The following is a 19,840-nucleotide window of genomic DNA, read 5'->3' as shown; positions in this document are numbered from 1 at the left end:
ATGAAGATTATCATGGAATAGCAGAAAGGAGGGGGGAGGTTTTCAGTGGTTGCACAGTTCAGCAGGGAGGCAATAAAGAAACTTGAACACAGGGTGACCGATGAGTTGAAGAAGTGGACTCTTGGATTAATGTACAATGGTGTTTCTTTGTCCTTCTGCCCTCTCTCATCCCCCAAAGGCTACAGCGATTCCTTGCAGATTTTCGGGATTTGACGAGCTGGGTGACTGAAATGAAAGCTCTGATTAATGCGGATGAACTTGCCAACGACGTAGCGGGAGCAGAGGCCCTGCTGGATAGACACCAGGAACATAAGGTAAGAGCCCCCCCGCCCCCCCGTGGAATCTTGCCTCTCCCTGGGAAACTGGGCAGAAGCTTGAGAGCAGCTGACAGTGGCTTCCCAGGAATCTTTCCTACTGGTGATGGCAGGGGCTCTCTGCATGCCAGCTCCCTGTCCCTTAAAACCAGAATCTTGAGTAGGTACAGACTGGGTGCCAAGTCCAGCTGCTGCATTTTGCCTCGATCGGAATTTATGGGTAGCCACCAAGGACACTGTCCTTTGAGATACGTTTTGGCACCCAGAACCCGCCTGCCTGCTCCTGGACGCCTCATCCACTCCGCTGAAAGGCAGTCCTGTGGTGCATTTGTGGGTATATTTTGTTCCTGATGGTGGCTTGACTGATTTGGGATGTGACCGTATGGCTGTGTTTCACCACAGGGAGAAATCGATGCCCATGAAGACAGCTTTAAATCTGCTGATGACTCTGGCCAGGCCCTGCTCGCTGCTGGACATTATGCCTCTGATGAAGTTAAGGAGAAGGTAACCAACAAGAAAGTGAAGGAGAAAGGGATGTGTAGAACCTAAGGGTCCACATTATTTCTGCCTCTTCTCTCAGGAGCATTTTTACCAGCTTCCCCTCCTTAAATTGGCTTGATCTGTATTACAATTTTAATTGCCACTTTGCTAAGGAAGCCGGCAGTAGGCAGAAATATGAAATAAACTGGTTGCTGAATTTCCATTTTCTTTGTTCAAGCTTATAAGACAGAAACTTGCATGATGGAAGATTTCTTTACTGCCCTCATCTAAAGCAGAATGGGTGAACCTGCTTTCATCAGTCTAGTATCAGAGAACCTTTTAATTCTGCTTTTCCCCTGACCCTCTCAACCCCAGAGAGCTCTGACAGTCTCAGTCTGCATTAATCCATATTCTTGTTTTACACAATACATTGAAGCACAAATTAATTAAATGAGAGGGGTTCACTCAACATGCTAAACCAGAATCTCCCCCCCAAAAAAAGAGCTAAGACAAACCAAGTTTAGGAAGTTGTGGGAATGCAGCTGGTAAGTCTTTCCCTGACCTGGTTCAAGTTGCAATGCCCAATCAGGAGGGAAAAGCTGGGTGCAGCATCTTCTCTCTGGTTGCATTCCTCAACCCCCTTCCCAAGAGTGTCAGCTCTTTGAAGTTGCTGCTCCTGATGCCAAGATGGTTTCTCCTTTGCCCCTCAGCTGACTATCCTCTCTGAGGAAAGAACAGCCCTGCTGGAACTGTGGGAGCTCCGCCGGCAGCAGTACGAGCAATGCATGGATCTGCAGCTCTTCTACCGGGACACAGAGCAGGTGGACAATTGGATGAGCAAGCAAGAGGTGAGTGTTATGCGCATTCCCCTGAACATAACATGGACATCCAATGGCCTTTGCTCTAGTTCAGCAGGAAGCCCCCAGTGGCGTCCTTCAATGGCTTATGGGCCTTTTGCATTGCATCAGGTTTTCTTCCTGCGGGCAACTGATGGTCTTTAGACCGGTGAATTGCTTCCCGTGCAGTTGGGTGGGTTTTTCCTTTCAGTTCCAAACCAAGGCAAAGCAGATTTCCAGGATTCAAGGGAGAAACAGCATTTTAACATGGATGCACGAATATATTCCATCTTGGAATGTTAATATGCGTACAGAAATAGGAACTTCTCTCCTGATTCAGATTGTATAGCTCTGTGTGGCTTTCTGCGTTCTGTCAGTGGCATCGTTCCAAACATATCTTTCAGGAACGGGGGGTCGGCCCGTTAGGTGCTCTAGGGATGTTCATCCATTGAATGAGAATTTTTAATCAGGTTTGTTAATTGGAAAAGAAACAGTCTCCTGATTTCTGAATGTTCAAGTTGTTTATTATGGGGTCCTTCCCCATCAGAATGGTTTTCTGAGATTTACTGCAGATTTCGTTGAACCTAAGAGCTGTTGGTTGGACTCACCAGCTTCTTCAAAGCCATCTGCGCTGGTGGCCATCTCCAGATCTTGTGGCCCTGTTCCACCAAGATATTCTGCCTTCTATACAGATGGCCTTTCTTTGGTCTGCCTCGAACAATGGCCTAAGTAGCTTATTAAATCTGGCCCTTTCTAATGTCATTTGTCTTTCTCTCTTTCTTTTCAAGGCCTTCTTGCTAAACGAAGACCTTGGGGACTCTCTGGACAGTGTGGAAGCCCTGCTGAAGAAGCATGAAGATTTTGAGAAGTCACTTAGCGCCCAAGAAGAGAAGATCACTGTAAGCCATTTTTGGAGTTGCTTATTTCCCTGGCTTTGTGTGCAAAAGGGAAAATGGAAGAGCCTCACAAACAAAACTGGAAACAATACACAGCAGCCTCAGGAGTGGAAAGCGACAGCTGGTCCTCATACCACTTGACTTTTTAAACCTTACTTTAAAAAAATAAAAGAAGCACTTAGCGATATAGCCTTTTTTTCCTGTTTGCTGCAGTTACAGCCGCTTATTTGAGAACCTATCCAATTCAAATTCTCTAGAGTGAAAGCTTATACTGTCAAAATTACTTTTTTTAAGTATTCACTAATTGAGCCAAGCTGTCCCTTATGACACATCCCAGATTTCCATGCCCCTTGGTTAGCTCCAGTAGAAGATAGCTTCTATCATTGGTTCCAGGTCATTAAAACCATTCAGTGGTTTATCAGGACTTGCAACTTGGCAGTTCTGAAAGATAATCCTGGATGCTCTTCAAACAGGACACGTTTGATTATGTATTTATTAGGTTTATGCCCCGCTTTGGTTTTGTACAACTCAAGGCGGCATAGATGGTGCTCCCTCTTTTTATTTTCCCACAACAACAACCACCCCATGAGGTGGATTGGGCCGAGAGAAAGAAGAGTGATGTATGTGCTGTTAAGATTAGAATTCTGGGAAAGGTTGTCAGATGGTCTGCTGCACGTTGCACTTCTCTTCAGACTGACAGATAACATCTGCAAAGGTTTTTGTTTTTTTTAAATGGTGTTTGACCATTATGTGGGATATGGATTATAATCCCTCTTCATAGCCATCCTTTGGTGGTAACCTAAAAATTCTACCCGTGTCCCCCCACTCAAACAGGATCCCTACCTTAATTTTTGTACTGTGTCCGTGCTGGGAGTTCTATTTCACAACCTCTTGATGCTGATGAGAGTTTGATTTCTGCAGAGTTTCAAACAAGTGGTGGCGTTTAAAAGACTTACAGTCAGTATTCTGTTTCCCGAGTAAATAAAGACCGTTTTGTTTATAGGCTCTGGATGAATTTGCTACAAAGCTGATTCAGAACAACCATTATGCCAAGGAAGATGTGGCTACCCGCAGAGATGCTGTAAGTTTCAAAGTGCCAAGTGCCACTTTGTATCTCATGTATTTCCTAGTTGGGCTTCTTTGTTTCCTTTCTTTTTTTGGGTGAGGGAGGAGAAAATTTTCTGCATGCTGCAGTTGAAAGCAAGCAGATGTAATTGAAGACCTTGCTGTTGATTCAAGCCTGTACGTTCCTCGCCCTCTCTTCCTCCAGCTGCTGAGCCGTCGCAATGCGCTGCACGAGCGGGCCATGCTTCGTCGAGCGCAGCTTGCAGACTCCTTCCACCTGCAACAGTTTTTCAGAGACTCTGACGAGCTGAAAAGCTGGGTCAATGAAAAGATGAAAACTGCAACGGATGAGGCTTACAAGGTATGGCTGCCATGTGACGTATATTGTGTGTGTATGAGAGAGAGAGAGAGAGAGAGAGAGAGAGAGAGAGAGAAATGTTTCCAGTCCAAGGTAGGCTTCTTTTATATTTCTGGATCCACCCTACATAATCTGCACAAGAGCCCCTCTCTACAGTCAGCCACAGTGTAGCCCCTTCCCCCAGCTTTCATGCAGCAAATCACTTCTCTCTTTGCAAGAACAATAATATCAAGAGAAGCTGTCTGCTGTTAATAGGTGGGAACTTTCCACCAATTCAGAAATGCTGCTTTTGCTGTCCTCTTACCATTGTAATCACCGTCCCGCATGATCCTCAAGACCCAATGTTAGGCTAACCTAATAGCTGTTGATTTGGTCTCCTCCATTTTGTAGGACCCGTCTAACCTACAAGGAAAGGTCCAGAAACACCAGGCATTTGAAGCCGAGCTCTCGGCCAATCAGAGCCGCATCGACGCCCTCGAGAAAGCCGGGCAAAACCTGACAGATGTCAAACATTACGCCTCAGACGAAGTGGCCATTCGCATGAACGAAGTCATCAGCTTGTGGAAGAAGCTGCTGGAAGCTACTGAACTGAAAGGTACAAGGCAGCTAAGCGGAGGGAGAGAAGGACAGAGAGCGTGAGGGCATCTTAGGAGTCTTTCCAAAGTGTGCAAGAGCTCTCAACTCTCCCCTTCCCCCTTTCAGGGATCAAGCTGTGTGAAGCCAACCAGCAGCAGCAGTTCAACCGCAACGTGGAAGACATTGAGCTGTGGCTGTATGAAGTGGAAGGTCACCTGGCTTCTGATGATTATGGCAAAGACCTGACCAACGTTCAGAATCTGCAGAAGAAACATGCCCTCCTGGAGGCAGACGTAGCTGCTCACCAGGTACAGCCCCTCCCTTTCTCGAGCCTTTCCCCCCCTGCCCAACCCTTGAAGTAGAGCAGTTGTGGTTGGAGGGCAACAGGAGGGCTGCAGTGGGAGTTAGCACTGAAATAGAGAGAGAGTCCTTGCAAGGTGGCCGCTGTGGATCTTCAGCTCTCGTGCCAAATCCCCTCTTTTAGGACCGCATCGACGGCATCACCATCCAGGCTCGCCAGTTCCAAGAGGCTGGGCACTTCGATGCAGACAACATCAAGAAGAAGCAGGAGGCTTTGGTGGCCCGCTACGAAGCCCTGAAGGAACCTATGGTGACACGCAAGCAGAAACTGGCTGATTCCCTCCGCCTTCAGCAGCTGTTCCGCGACATTGAAGATGAAGAAACCTGGATCAGAGAGAAGGAACCAATTGCAGCTTCTACCAACCGAGGTTGGTGCCCTGTTGGCCCTCCTGGAAGAGTGCAAGATGTGTTCCCTGTCCACACACATCGATAGCAGTTGCTAGTTTTGAGTGGCGATGCCACATTGTGCACGGCGTTACCGGTTAGAGAATCCAGTGCCGTTTTCCCCCTGCAAGAACACAGCTTCCCTCGCAGAGGGATAAGAGGAGTATTTACTAACTGATGTGAATTGTGGCACCCCATATCTTTCCTTTTATTTAGGGACTGTAACCGTTTTCCTTGGAATGGTCGATGATGACAATGCCCCTCCCTTCTCTTTGCAGGCAAAGACCTCATTGGGGTCCAGAACCTGCTAAAGAAGCACCAAGCTTTGCAAGCGGAGATTGCTGGCCACGAACCCCGCATTAAAGCTGTCACTCAGAAAGGAAATTCCATGGTGGAAGAAGGTGCGTCTCTTCCTGGGTCTTTTCCGTTCCAGTCATCCCTGCTTTATCCCTGGCAGCCTCAGGGAGCTATGCCCCCTCCTCATTTTAGCTGATTTTCTAATGGGGCAGCTGGGACCTCCCTCGCGGAGAAACTCCTCTCTGGCCCAGGCTGGCGGGCGAGAGCCGCGTGCCTTCCCATCTCCGAATCTTATCAGAACGATGCATTTCTTCTGACTTAGGCCATTTTGCGGCAGAAGATGTGAAAGTTAAACTGGGCGACCTCAACCAGAAATGGGAGTCCTTGAAAGGGAAGGCTTCCCAGCGCCGGCAGGATTTGGAAGACTCTCTGCAGGCCCAGCAATACTTCGCCGATGCCAACGAGGCTGAGTCTTGGATGAGGGAGAAGGAGCCCATTGTGGGTAGCACCGACTACGGAAAGGATGAGGACTCTGCCGAGGTACGTTCCCGGGCCTGGCTAAGCTTCGTCCCAAGACAGCAGCCGTGCATGTGAGGAAGCTGTTGCGTGAGAACTTCTGCCTTGGTCAGTAGACCGCAGTGGCTCAAGAGAGATGTGCCAAAGATGCGTTTGCACTTGCCCTTTCAGGCTCTTCTCAAGAAGCACGAAGCTCTGATGTCCGATCTCTCCGCCTACGGCAGTAGCATTCAGGCCCTGCGGGAGCAGGCCCAGGCCTGTCGGGTAAGAAGCTGACATCCCTCGCAGGTCCCTGACTTGACTCTGAGGGTCCAGTTCTCAACTGGGGTGGTCAGTAGCTCCAGCCACCAGGGGAAGAGGGTACCCATCTCACGGTGCTCTTAGTTGGAACCTGGTCCAAGAAACTCTTTCTCTTTTCCAGCAACAAGTAGCTCCTACAGACGATGAAACAGGCAAAGAGCTGGTCCTGGCCCTCTACGATTATCAAGAGAAGAGTCCTCGGGAAGTCACCATGAAGAAGGGGGATATTCTGACTCTTCTGAACAGCACCAACAAGGTAAGAATTGTACCCGACGGAATTCCAAAACAGCCACGGAACCGTCCAGCAGTTCCAGCTCCTTCCTTTTTGCCCTTTCTGTGTTTTTGGTGATGTCCGTGGCGGCCGCCGTAGTGCAGAAAAACAGCTCTTTGGCGTCGGTCAAGGACGAAACCAAGGCTGATTCCTTTCGATGTTTTCTACCCCCCTGCAGGATTGGTGGAAAGTGGAAGTGAACGACCGTCAGGGCTTTGTGCCGGCTGCTTACGTGAAGAAGCTGGACCCCGCGCAGTCAGCATCCCGCGAGAATCTCTTGGACGAGCAGGGCAGCATCGCCTTGCGCCAGGAGCAGATCGACCACCAGTAAGATTGCCTAGCCAGATTAGGAATGGACCATAGTGCTGGAGAAGGATTAACCAGCTCCCTAGTTTATCTGGCTGGCTCCTGCTGTTTTCCACAGTTGGTTCCATTGAGAAGCACCCGCGTTCCGCTTTATTTTTAATCCTTTCCTTCCTAACCTTAGATCTGACTGCTTCTCGTCCATTAGCTGTGCCAACAAGCATTTTTTTTTTAAAACCATACCCTCTCTTGTGTTGCCTGGTGGCCTGTGTTGTTGCCACTTTTCAGCAGCGTCTGTTCTGGTAATCCCAGCCTCCCATTTTCTTAGCATGCTCTTCTGAATCAAGACCTCTTCTTCAATCTAGCACCCAAAGTACAGTACAGTCCCTGTGTGGGGCTACCGAGATGCAAGAGGCATTCTCTTGCAGAAAAAACCTGGTTTGCACCTGTTGAGATACAGAGATATCAATAAATACAACACACACCCACACACACGCACCCAGCTTCCGACGCAAGTGAGCTAAGAAACTGAATCAGCTTCCTGTCTCTGAGCACGTGAGAATATGCGGTAGGCGGCAAGTCTGGACAAACCTTCCCATGACACCAAGAAGGCCAATGCTTGTGGCAGGACTGTAACAAGACAGAGTAGAGCTGTGTTTTGGTATTTCCCCCAAGAAATGGCTCCACCTTCCTTGCTTCATTCACCAAACCAGTGTTTCTCACCTTGCTGGCTGGAGAACTCTGGGAGCTGAAGCCCACACATCTTAGAGTTGCTGAGGCTGAGAAATGCTGCTCCCAACCGCACTTATCCAGTGTCTCATAAGTCATCCACTTTTACCATAAGTCACCCTTCCTAATGCATGCTCTAAGCTAGTATTTCGGAGCTCAGTGCTGGAACATGTAATTTATACTCATTTATATACAAGAGGTTGGGGGAACTAACCAAGTGGAACTGGCAGAGCAAAACCATTGATCATCCACCAACATTCAGCTTTTCAACAGTACGGGTAGTTCCCAATTTAAGACCGAGTTCCATTTCCAAGGTCTGTCCATAAGTCGAATTCGTGTGTAAGCCAGAACAGGATTATTGTATGATACTGTATAAGTAGTATTGTGCAATGAACTTGAACCGTTGCGTATTTAACTCAAATTTTGCTACAGTCGACTCCGTTCTTAACTATGGGTTGTCCGTAAACTGGACGTACTTAATCTGGGGACTACCTGTACTCTCCAAGGCTGCTGGCAGGCGAGGAAGCTGAGTAGGGAAGGCACCAGCAGGAGTCTGATGCCCAAAGGAGATCCTGTATCTGCTCCTGGTCATTTGGCACCATGGGCTTTGCTGTCTCCCAGAGAATGAAGGACTCCAGCTCTCACACATCCTCCCTTTGGGAGTAGCATTTAGCCTCTCTTCTCTTAACGCTTTCAAAAGGGAGGTTAAGATGTTCCTTTTCTACCAAGCCCCCCCAGTTGTACCACTAACAATTTAAGCTATTTGTGTTACTTTTCAAAGCGGTTTCTATTTTACGAGTAGAAGGAGGAGCATATATACTGAAATTGGAAAGAAGTAAAATAAATTTGACTCGGCCCCTTCACTGGAACCGAACTGTACGACAGGGTCTCTATAATCATGCCCCAATCTTCTTCACGCTGCCGTGGTGTGTGTGTGTGTGTGTGTGTGTGTGTGTGTCGTCCCCCCCCCCCCCCGTTCTTCCCATTTGAACTGTCCTCTTCCGTCACCCGGCTTTTGTGTTTTGTCAGATGGACCTTCTCTTCCTTTGTTTTTGTTAATCAGACTAATTTTGTGCATGCTTTTTCTGCTGTGATTCCTCTCTGTCTGTACAGGACTTTCATTACTAAGGAGGTCGGCAGTGTATCTCTGCGTATGAAACAGGTCGAAGAACTGTGAGTAGGCCTAGCCTTCCTTAAATCACACTGTCTCCAACGTTGCCTGATCACTCTTTCCCTGTTTTCTGCTTTTCTGTCTGGGGCAGCACCCTTAGACGAGTTCAAAATGGCCTCCCTTTGGCTGGACACACACTCTTGAATCCAAGGGCTCTTCAAGCCGGGTTTGAAAAAGAACAGTCTCCCATTTGTCGTAGAATTCTGAATGGCTCAAATGCCTCTTCGGTGTAAAACAGCAAAACAATCTCATGGACCCAGATTCTTTTAGGTCTGGGCTGGCTTCCCCCAGCCCGGTGCTCTCCAGATGTGCTGGAATGCAATTTCCCTAATCCCTCCACCATGGTGATCTGTCACATCTGGGGGCCACCTGGTTAGGGCAACGGAGCCAGAGGATGAAGCTATGTATGGAAGGAGTCTGGGGCATCTGAGCTGCGCCAACCCATCTTTTCTCTCAGCCGCAGTCTGCTTCTGCATCTTGTTGCTGTGTCTGCTGTGCGTATTTAGAGGTTTCTGTGATTGTGGAGGCTTCGGACGTTGCGGTTCTCTGGTTGCGGAGCTCATCTATGAGGCCCCAAGCCCAGGCGGAGGGGCTGTGGGGTGGCTGTGACACTGACACTTGCTGTTGGGCCCTCTGACAGGGCCCTCTGTTGGTTTCCTCCCTGCTGCCCTGCAGGTACCACTCTCTTCTGGAACTGGGAGAGAAACGCAAAGACATGCTGGAGAAGAGCTGCAAGAAGTTCATGCTATTCCGGGAGGCCAATGAGCTGCAGCAGTGGATCCATGAGAAGGAAACCACCCTCGCCAACGAGGAGGTGGGGGCCGACCTCGAGCAGGTGGAGGTGTTGCAGAAGAAGTTTGATGACTTCCAGAAGGTGGGTAATGAATTGCCCAGCGGCAGCATGACAGCTGGGGGTGGAGGGGCATGAAGCATATTCCTTCCCTCAGTCTCCAATGCAGAAACAAAATGGAGAAGGTGCCAAGCAAACAAGAATGGCAAGATGGGACCTCTTAGGGAAGTCCATCCCAAAGAACCTGGTCACTGAGATTTAGGGCATGTTCTCCTCTCTTTGGGAACAGCCAACATTTAGGGGAGGCCTCCTTTAAAGGGTGTAGTAGTGACTCTTAGGCAAGGTAAAAGAGCTAGCACTTGGAGGGACTAACTCAGTCCTCAACATACAAATGAAACCCAACTTGTAATTAAGAAATGTATTAGTAGTATTACTGGCCCTCTAATCCTGGGGACCCTGAACTCTCCTGTGGGATGGACCCACTTGATCCAGTTCTGGGCTTCTCTTGTTTTGAGGGTGGTGTATTTCTCACTGGCTGAACACTCATCCCCTGGGTATGTTTACTCCATGCAGGATCTGAAAGCGAATGAGTCTCGTCTGAAGGACATTAACAAGGTGGCAAATGACTTGGAGTCAGAAGGTCTGATGGCTGAGGAGGTCCAAGCAGTGCAACAGCAGGTGTGCTCGGGTTCCTTGGAGTTTCCTGCCCTGTATTACCATTTGCAAGTGGGTTTAGGTTGGTTTCTCCAGCCAGGTGCCTCCCAGTTGTGTTGGACTGAAATTCCCGTCACTCTCCTCATCTCGGCTATGCTGTCTGATATCACAAATATCCTAGTGCAGCACATTTGGCAGAGACCCAGTTGAAGAAATGTGGTTTAGATACTCTTGAAAATGCATTCAGTAGCTTTGATGTAGTTTTTTTTCCCTGATAGACTTTTTAGGAACTACCTAATCTCCTTGCACCACTTCTGATGTAGTTTCCTCCAGAGATCTCCTCCAGAGATCTCATGTGACCTGCTGACTAGCAGGTCTTAATTTTAGATTCTTAGGATATGATCCCTGGGTCTTCATACCTAAAAAAGGTAGTACAAGTCAATTACTTTTCCACATGTAAATGAAATCCACCATAAAAACACAGGCAGCACAAAATTATCATCTTGATCTTGGAGCACGCTCAGGGAAGCCTTAAACTGGAAGCTGGATTTCCTTAATTTTTTTTACAACCTCTCACAAGCAGGCTTGTTAAATCTGCTACACCTTTTTTGCTGTGTCAGTACAATTGTCAAAAGCACTGACGTGACCCATTTGCTTTTAGGAATTCCAAAGAAGTTGAATTACAGCTGATTTTTTTTCCAGTTTGCTGCTCTTATTGTTTTGGGGAGAATGGTTTTTTGAAATAGGCTTGTGTGACCTATCTCATTTTTTGAAACGCATGATGGGCTTCTCCTTGGTTTCCTTTTCTGTGGAATGTAGATGCTTTCATTCAGAAATAATTATGTGTACATCTGTCTGTTTTTTTAGGAAGTCTATGGAATGATGCCACGGGTAAGCACCTCCTCAAACATTTAGTCCTTTGCTTTTGAAAGGGGGGAAATTGGGGTCTGGAGAAACAAAGGGAGGGGAGAAGAATAGAGATTGGCCTTGAAGGATCCTTCCCCTTAATATCCTCTCAATCTTATCTGTACATTGTCGTGCGTGTCCAGAATACAAAAAGACAGTCAGCACAACCTAAGTTGCATTTATTTGGAAGTCAGTGGGAACCAGCCTTGATTATATCCCTAAGAGAGGAAGAAAAAAGGAGGGGTTTTTTTTGTTTGTTTGTTTTACATAATTGAGTCTAGATGTTGAAAAAGTAATTCAGAATCAAGGTTTGTGACTTCATTTGGGTGAGCTCTGAGGTTTGTTTTTTTTTCCCCCTGATAATTCTCTCAAACAGGATGAAACTGATTCCAAGACGGCGTCTCCTTGGAAGGTAGGTCCCCTTTGAAAATAACTCTAACTGGGGTGGGGCCTGAATTTCCTTATTTAACCTTGTTTTTCTTGGATGCATCTGGTTTTACCTAAAACACCATCCAAATTTTAATTCTTGGATGGGGGAAAACAGTTCAGTCCCAAACTGAGTTCAAATGAAACACAACTCTCTTACCCATATGACAGGAGTGGGGGGAATGTAAGCTTTAGTTAAGATCTAAATGATGTTGAAGAACTACGGGTTGCTTGAAAGTATTGATTACTTTGTGTGTTCACTATGAATGGCAGTCACTAATTTAGGATAACAAAGTTACTTTGGGGTGTGCACTAGTGAATATCTTTTTCTTAAGCATTTTTAAAACTATTTAATTTTTTTTCCTATACTGTGAGGATTGGAAGGGTGGGAGTTCATATGTAAACTTTATATCTTTTAATTTAGAAAAACATGAACTTAGGTTTTTAAAAAATTGGAACTTTTTTTTTAAAAAAATAGTTTTTGTGCAGTTGATGTGATCATGTTTTGGTAATTCTTGTTTTCAATTCATCTGTCTCCAGTCCGCAAGACTGATGGTACACTCAGTAGCAACATTCAACTCCATCAAGGTAAGCTTCTGCTCCATCACTGTATTTGAATGGAAATGGTTCGAAAATCTTCTTTTCTCTCTTCCTTCAAAGTTCCATCTAGTTTGAAACCTCATAGGAAGTCCTTGGTTTTAAAAACATGTCAATTAATTTGGAAGCAGCAGTGCATGTAGAAAATACTTTCTTCTGTATAGTAATTCTATTATGATTATCATCTCCATTTTACTTGATGAGCACTCAGTATACTAATTTACAATTAGAAAGAATGCAATTGTACAATAATTGCACATTTCCCTCTGGGAATTTTTTTTTCCTGTGGCTTAAGGCATTATTCCTTTAAAGACCTAGGAAAGGACATTGCTGCACATTCTGGGGTTTATATATCCTGTTCTTTATTTCTCCTGTCCTCCAGGAACTGAATGAGCGCTGGCGATCTCTGCAGCAGCTGGCTGAAGAGAGAAGCCAGCTGTTGGGAAGTGCCCACGAGGTCCAGCGATTCCACAGGTGAGGAGAGCCACTGCTTCCAGCCGCTGCCTCTTCTGGTACCTGCGTCCCCTTGTAACTTTAGTGGTCGGTTCAGTTTTTGAACTGCCAGATCCCCCTTGGTGATGGTCAGCTGCCAAGCCAGAATTGACAGACCATGATTGGTGCCAGTTGAGCTTTGGAGTGATACCTGATCCGATGAAACGGTTTTGCTTTGATGTTCATGCACGTAGGTTTGCTGTCCAGATACCTGCCCAAGGGCAGGTCAGAGCAGCAGGGTTTTTATTGGTATTATGGTGACATTCCAGAGATGCTGACGAGACAAAGGAATGGATTGAAGAAAAGAATCAAGCCCTCAACACGGACAACTACGGGCACGACCTGGCAAGCGTGCAGGCCCTGCAGCGCAAGCACGAGGGCTTTGAGAGAGACCTTGCAGCCCTCGGTGACAAGGTTAGAGGGCAGAGTAGAAAGGCCTCTCTCTTTCAGGGCCAAAAACATTCCATCCCTTCTGAACGTCTCCTCCTGTCTCTCTGCATCAGGTGAACTCCCTTGGGGAAACAGCGGAACGGCTGATCCAGTCCCACCCCGAGTCATCGGAAGATCTCCAGGAAAAATGCACGGAACTGAACCAGGCTTGGAACAGCCTTGGGAAACGGGCCAACCAGCGCAAGGAGAAGCTGGGGGAGTCCCACGACCTGCAGCGCTTCCTCAGCGACTTCAGGTGGGCTTAGGTTTGGGCAGCGTCTTGGGGGGCCCTCCCTGCTCCTCATGGACCTGCCCACGTAACCGGGGTTGCTCTGCCTCTGTTCGCCCAGGGACCTGATGTCTTGGATCAATGGAATCCGAGGGCTCGTGTCCTCCGACGAGCTGGCCAAGGACGTGACGGGAGCCGAGGCTTTATTGGAGAGACACCAAGTATGTCCAGAGCTCTGCAGAGAGATCTCGGGAGGCTCTTGGCAGGCGGAGAGGGGCTGAAGGTTCCTTGCAGGGGGAAGACCCCAGACCCACTTTTAGTCTATGCAGAGATAGCTGAGGTCTGTTTTCTGCAGCTTCTTAGAGGTAGACTAGTCTCCTATTTCTTTACCTTTAATTCAATTTTTCCACCAAGGAATTCGTGGGAGCAATCGGATCCCTTAGCGAGTAGGCTAAAGGAGGGCCGCTGGCCCCAAACCACACAAAGCCGATGGGGACAAATTCAGGTTCCCTTTGTTTGGTTGAGCGTTTTACCGTTCCCAGAGGCCTTTGGAGATTAGCTTCAAAACCTGTCTTGCGGTTCCCTAAATGCTTCGGTGCCCATGGCTGTGGATGGGTCTCTGTGGATGACCAGAGTGGCGGAAAGCCAGAAATCTGCCCCCCAAGTTCTCAGTGCCTCTCGCCTGAGTCAAAGCGCCTGCCTGCCCCCCACAACCCCTCCGTGAAGTGCTCCTAAGGCTCCCTCACCCGAGCCCCTCCTCCTCTTGCCTTCTTCCAGGAGCACCGCACTGAAATAGACGCCAGAGCTGGCACGTTCCAGGCCTTCGAGCAGTTTGGGCAGCAGCTCCTGGCCCGCGGCCACTATGCCAGCCCCGAGATCAAGGAGAAGCTGGACATCCTCGACCAGGAAAGGGCTGACTTGGAAAACGCCTGGGTCCAGCGCCGAATGATGCTAGACCAGTGTCTGGAGCTGCAGGTATGCCCATTTGGTTCAATCCCAGCCCCTCTCCCTGGGTGGCAGAAGTGACCAAGCAGGATTCAAGTTCCTGGCATGTCGCTCCCCACCTAGTTGTGGAATAAGATGAGAAAAATGGCCACCCCGAGGGACTGGCACACCCCCTGGGGCTAAACTGGGTACATGTCACTCGCGTTTCACTTACGCGTTTGTTCCTCCCTTCAATTTAGCTCTTCCACCGAGACTGTGAACAGGCGGAGAACTGGATGGCCGCGCGGGAGGCTTTCTTAAACACCGAAGATAAGGGGGATTCTCTGGACAGCGTGGAGGCCCTCATCAAGAAGCACGAAGACTTTGACAAGGCCATCAATGTTCAGGTGGGATGCGCACCTGCGTCTCGAAGAGGGGCAGGGGCTTCTTTGCGAGGATGTCATTTACTCAGCCGTGTGGGAGGGGAACTAGCCAAGGAATAGATGAGCATCTGGATAGCACCTTTCGCACAATCGAGTCTGTAGCAGGAAAAAGACAGCACTTTGCAGATATTGGACAAAGCCTCTAGTCCAGCGGGGATCAGCAGGATGCTCCCAAGAAGCTTACCTGTGGGAGAAGGAGCCTAGGAATTGCTGTAGCTTACGGCTAGAGCGCCGGTTTGCCTGGCAGACCTGCCCAGTTCAGTCCTCGGCCTGTCCAGTCGGGGCCGAGAAAGACGCCCTAAAAGGCTGCTGCCAGTCCCCTGAGTTAGACTAACTGAGGTGCTGGGTCAGGATAATACAGCTTTTGTGCTCTTCTTTATATTCCCGAGCCAACTTCCAGGGCAGTTTGTCAATGCCTAGACCAGTGTTGTCCAAACTTGGCCACTTTAAGATGAGTGGACTTCAACTCCCAGAATTCCCCAGCCAGCATGAGAAGTGCAGCTTTTGCCCCAAGCGCCATGAGAAGTGCAGCGATGCAGACCCTTCCACAAAGCAAGGGTTGCTCCCTGCTTCGGTATGAAGGAAGTCACTTCCAACCAACACGTCATCTTAATTTTCTTTAGGAGGAAAAGATCGCGGCCCTCCAGTCTTTTGCTGACCAGCTGATTGCTGCCGATCACTATGCCAAAGGGGTCATTGCCAACAGACGCCACGAGGTGTTGGACAGGTTGGTGGGCTCTGTTGATTTCTTGTGGGGGTTCTGAACCATTCATCGGGCCCTTGATTTGTCGCCAGTTCCCTTGAGGGTTCCTGATGCAAAGGACGATGCTTTCTTCGTAGGTGGCGTCGGCTGAAAGCTCAGATGATCGAAAAGAGGTCCAAACTTGGAGAATCCCAAACCCTCCAGCAGTTCAGCCGGGATGTGGACGAAATAGAGGCCTGGATCAGCGAGAAACTCCAGACCGCGAGCGATGAATCGTACAAAGACCCCACCAATATTCAGGTGAGCCCGATTGGGTCCCCGAACGGGAAGACGTGGGGTGGGTTGTTGCTGGTGAGGAGAGATTCTTAGAATCTGACTTAGGGTAAGCCAGGAGGCAGAACGTGTCTGAAATGAACTCCTGCCTCAAGGCGGGAGAAAATTTAAGGAGAGCAGGACTTTCCTTACGTCGTAGAGGTGTTTGCGAGTCCTAAAATATTTGGGCTTTGGAAATACTGGATGGGATCTCATGAGACCTGATGGTCCATCCTTGTCGGCCCTGCATATGTGTTGGGACTACAACTCCCAGAATTCCCCACTCAGCTTGTGATGCCGCTCCGTTCTGTCCCCCCCACTCCAGGGATCAGCATTCCTGGGTAATGTCCACGAAGCTGGTAATTTCCCCTGTGTTTCCTAGAGGGGTTTGTGTGTGCATATGCATACTTTGGCAAACGTTGGGATTCTTCCAAACAAGTTTTCACGCTTGCTGTCTGAGCACCAGAAACCAAGGTGCGATTGCCTGGAACCAACTCAGCAGCCCTGGCCTTCAGGATCCCGCTTTCAAGGCCTTCCCCCTCCCAGTCAAACTAATGCACTCCTCTTTGCCAACCCTTCTTGCTGCCAAGCTCTACGTGCAGAAATTAAATCTGCTTTTCAGTTTTTGTTTTTTTTTAAGTCATTTCAGTGACTCAAAATTAAAGTAGCCATCCAGGATCAGCAGAAGTTGCACTGATCTGTTCTTCTCTCTCCCGTCTGTCTTATAGCTTTCCAAACTCCTGGTAAGTTCAAATAGTCCAGCTTGATTTGGCTTCATTTGTGTTGAAGTCTGTTTCATCCACTCATCCGCTCGTTTGTTCAATCATTCTTCCGTTTTTTTTTACCACTCGGTGATTTTTTCTTTTTTTTTTTGGTTGTCGTTGTCGTTCCCCTCCGTGACATGGACGTCTGTCTTTTTTTGTTCTTGTAGTACCTCCTCCCCATTAACCTGTTCATTTCGCAGCAACGATCTGCATGACGTGCTTGATTTTGTTGGTGACCTGCCTGCACCCACTCCCATTTCTGTTTTTGTTTTTTTTTCAGAGAGCAAACCAAGTTGAACCTTCTCTTGTCTCTGTCTTTCAAAGTCCTCTTTTAGTGGGCTCTCCCCAATCTGGCACCTTCAGAGGTGTTGGATTTCAACTCCCGTTATCCTCAACTGGCACGGTCATCAGCCTTCTGGAGGGCAGGGGGCCAGGGAGGCAGAACTAGCCCGTTGCTGCTGCTTCCCTGGAGGCAGGCCAGCCATGCCCAGGACGGGAACTAGGGAAGGGTGGCCAGAACCGTTGGCGCATTAATTCAGCCAAGAAGTTGATAGGGTTGAGAGAAAAGAGATGAATAGCCACCCTTGGGAGTGGGGAGAGGAAGCAACATGGAACTGGGTCCCCTTCCTTGCTGATCAGCCTTGGGGTCTAAAAGCCAAGCTCGCCTTCAACCCCTGGTCTCGTTCAGTCTGGGGGAGGCTAATGTCTGGCCAGATGTCTCCACTTAACTCTGACCTAGTGGCTGGGTTCACGCAGTGCTCTTAACCCAACTTAACAAAAGAGAGCGGCTCTGTTCCCATAATAGACCAAATCAGGAGAAAAGGCGATGGCCCCGTTTGCGCCACATAAACAGCCCAACTCTGTGGACTGTGACGTGTGAGCCCAGCCAATGACTGCGTTTGTTCTTCTTCTCTTTCCTTCCCCTTTCCCATTTTTCCCTTTTGTGTTGCCGTAAAGGGTGAAGGGGATCTTGTTACCATCTGCTGCCCAGAAAAACTGGGGGGCTTGGTCTTTTGATCCCCGTCAAGCGCTGTGCTCAGAGTGACTCTCCCTTCCCAAGTAGCCGATGAGGGAGCAGGGAGCATGAGGGGACAATAGCGTTCAGCAAAGGTCGTTTTGCAGTATAAAGCGGTGGAGATCCTGCTGAACGCCCTCCCACGTCCTGCATTTTTGATTCTACTCCCTCTCGCTCTGCCAAGCAACGCATTTGCCATGTGCGACCCTTGGCTGTCCTCAGTTTTCATGACCACAAAACCCTCCTTTTATTCACATGTGAAATCAAGGCAGCTTTTGCCCCCCCACCCCCCGGGCCCTTCTGATGGGTTGCGCTACAATTCCCCTCATCCTTGGGATATCATGAGCTCCAAAGTCCATGCACCACAGCTGCTTGCCACACCAAGAGGCTCAGCAATACCTTGCAAGTGAATTTTCCCCCTGTTCCTGAGCAGGCAGAAACCTTGCTCTGCTTCCCCCTTCGGGGAGATAGACAGGGATTTAGGTCTGTAGTTGGAGTGACTCCAGATGAAATAACCTCATCCTCTCTCGGTTCTATCAACAACTGAACTTCTCCCTGCCTCTGAAAGCCCTTTAATGAGCCATCGTCCCGTGGTTCATAGTTGCTCTTTTGCTGCCTTCAGAGTAAGCATCAGAAGCACCAGGCCTTCGAAGCCGAGCTGCATGCCAACGCGGATCGGATCCGCGGTGTCATCGATGTTGGAAATTCCCTCATTGACCGAGGTGCCTGTGCTGGCAGCGAAGAGGCGGTGAAGGTAGGAATTGTCCTCTCGGGCCCTTGATCACCCTGCTTTTACTCTTTCAGTAAAAGGTGGTTTTTCCACCAAAGCATCTCACTTGAGACATGAGGTTTCCTTGATTTTATGCCCAGTGGAACTTAATTTGGACTTTTCAAGCCATATCCTCAGTCCTTCTGGAGAGCTCCTTGGTGTGGCTGCAAAGGGATGTCCCTGTTTCTTCTCTTTCAAAAAATATAAATCCAAGGAAACCGCAGGGGCAATTGAGAAACCGGATCTCTCAGCCCCTTGGTGCTTTTATGCTAGGAGCACCTAGGTGAATTTAGGTGGTGAGAAAATGGCTTTTTAGGACGGGAAGCCCAGCAGAGAACTGGCCATCGCCAGGAAGGTCTGTTTCCAAAAGCCACACTTCTGCCAACCAATAGCAGCAATTGATTACTGCAGGGTTTCTCGACCTTATTAACTTTAAGACGTGTGGACCTCAACTCCCAGAATTCCCCAGCCAGCCTGAACCCAGGTTCCTTTCTTTTTTCTGTCGGCAGGCTCGTTTAGCTGCCTTGGCTGACCAGTGGGAGTTCCTTGTGCAGAAATCAGCAGAGAAGAGTCAGAAGCTGAAGGAGGCCAACAAGCAGCAGAATTTCAACACTGGGATCAAAGATTTTGACTTCTGGCTTTCAGAGGTAACTCTGTTCCTTTTGTCCCCTTCTTGGGACTCTGGGGCATCGAGGCCTGGGACACGTTTGAACATTTGAGGCCCCCGGAGAAATGTGGTGGCAAAGAAGCCCACCTTCAGTTCGCATGTTGCACTTCTTGCAGGTGGAAGCTCTCCTTGCGTCTGAAGATTACGGGAAGGACCTGGCATCGGTGAACAATCTCCTGAAAAAGCACCAGTTGCTGGAAGCCGACATCTCTGCCCATGAGGTGGGTATCCCCAGGGGGATAATATGCTGCTGATCTAAAATGAGGGCTGCTGATTAACCATGGATTAACTGCAGCATAATGTGGGTCTGGCCAAGGGCCACATCCGATTTTCCACAAAAGTTGAGCCCTTCCTGGATTGCTCCTCACGTCTCACGCGGTCCTCTTTTCTGTCTGCTTTTAGGATCGCCTGAAGGACCTCAACAGCCAAGCTGACAGCCTGATGACCAGCAGTGCTTTTGATACCTCCCAAGTCAAGGACAAGCGCGACACCATCAACGGGCGTTTCCAGCGCATCAAGAACATGGCGGCTGCCCGTCGGGCAAAACTGAACGAATCCCATCGTTTGCACCAGTTCTTCCGAGACATGGATGACGAGGAGTCCTGGATCAAGTACGGACTTCCTGTGTTGGCCCCTTTAGAGAATCCCAATCCCCGTGGGGACCCTCTGTTGACCTCCTCCTTTTTCCCTTTCAATACTCAGAGAGAAGAAATTGCTGGTGAGCTCAGAAGATTACGGCAGGGACCTCACCGGGGTGCAGAACTTGCGGAAGAAACACAAGCGCCTGGAAGCCGAATTAGCCGCACACGAACCTGCGATCCAGGTAGAGGCATGCGGGGTGGCTTTGAAAGCAGGGCGAGGGGA

General features: G+C 48.8%; 1 protein-coding gene across 9 annotated transcripts in view; it reads left to right on the top strand.

Moving 5' to 3' along the window:
• The window catches only part of SPTAN1 (spectrin alpha, non-erythrocytic 1), a 45,521-nt gene that overhangs the window by 15,080 nt on the left and 10,601 nt on the right, over positions 1-19,840 (top strand). For 3 of the 9 annotated variants that reach the window (XM_007433742.4, XM_025170208.2, XM_007433741.4), the window contains 34 exons: positions 179-314; positions 717-818; positions 1,505-1,642; positions 2,419-2,529; positions 3,530-3,607; positions 3,797-3,952; positions 4,340-4,544; positions 4,652-4,833; positions 5,010-5,253; positions 5,548-5,670; positions 5,889-6,106; positions 6,254-6,346; positions 6,504-6,638; positions 6,832-6,980; positions 8,799-8,858; positions 9,532-9,730; positions 10,220-10,324; positions 11,168-11,191; positions 11,583-11,618; positions 12,173-12,220; positions 12,612-12,703; positions 12,991-13,135; positions 13,225-13,406; positions 13,501-13,600; positions 14,157-14,354; positions 14,564-14,710; positions 15,370-15,473; positions 15,587-15,749; positions 16,490-16,504; positions 18,163-18,294; positions 18,819-18,956; positions 19,093-19,197; positions 19,379-19,587; positions 19,679-19,799. In XM_007433742.4, coding sequence (XP_007433804.1) covers positions 179-314; positions 717-818; positions 1,505-1,642; positions 2,419-2,529; positions 3,530-3,607; positions 3,797-3,952; positions 4,340-4,544; positions 4,652-4,833; positions 5,010-5,253; positions 5,548-5,670; positions 5,889-6,106; positions 6,254-6,346; positions 6,504-6,638; positions 6,832-6,980; positions 8,799-8,858; positions 9,532-9,730; positions 10,220-10,324; positions 11,168-11,191; positions 11,583-11,618; positions 12,173-12,220; positions 12,612-12,703; positions 12,991-13,135; positions 13,225-13,406; positions 13,501-13,600; positions 14,157-14,354; positions 14,564-14,710; positions 15,370-15,473; positions 15,587-15,749; positions 16,490-16,504; positions 18,163-18,294; positions 18,819-18,956; positions 19,093-19,197; positions 19,379-19,587; positions 19,679-19,799 — 4,393 coding nt within the window. The remainder of the gene's footprint in view (positions 1-178; positions 315-716; positions 819-1,504; positions 1,643-2,418; positions 2,530-3,529; positions 3,608-3,796; positions 3,953-4,339; positions 4,545-4,651; positions 4,834-5,009; positions 5,254-5,547; positions 5,671-5,888; positions 6,107-6,253; positions 6,347-6,503; positions 6,639-6,831; positions 6,981-8,798; positions 8,859-9,531; positions 9,731-10,219; positions 10,325-11,167; positions 11,192-11,582; positions 11,619-12,172; positions 12,221-12,611; positions 12,704-12,990; positions 13,136-13,224; positions 13,407-13,500; positions 13,601-14,156; positions 14,355-14,563; positions 14,711-15,369; positions 15,474-15,586; positions 15,750-16,489; positions 16,505-18,162; positions 18,295-18,818; positions 18,957-19,092; positions 19,198-19,378; positions 19,588-19,678; positions 19,800-19,840) is intronic. The other 6 variants (XM_025170211.2, XM_025170207.2, XM_025170210.2 and 3 more) reach the window with 3 other exon arrangements.

Source organism: Python bivittatus, unplaced genomic scaffold, assembly GCF_059951505.1.
Source record: "Python bivittatus isolate LINGU-HERP-01145 unplaced genomic scaffold, Pbiv_v1 ctg000160_np1212, whole genome shotgun sequence".
NCBI lineage: Eukaryota > Metazoa > Chordata > Lepidosauria > Squamata > Pythonidae > Python > Python bivittatus.
This window is presented reverse-complemented; position numbering and strand designations above follow the sequence as displayed.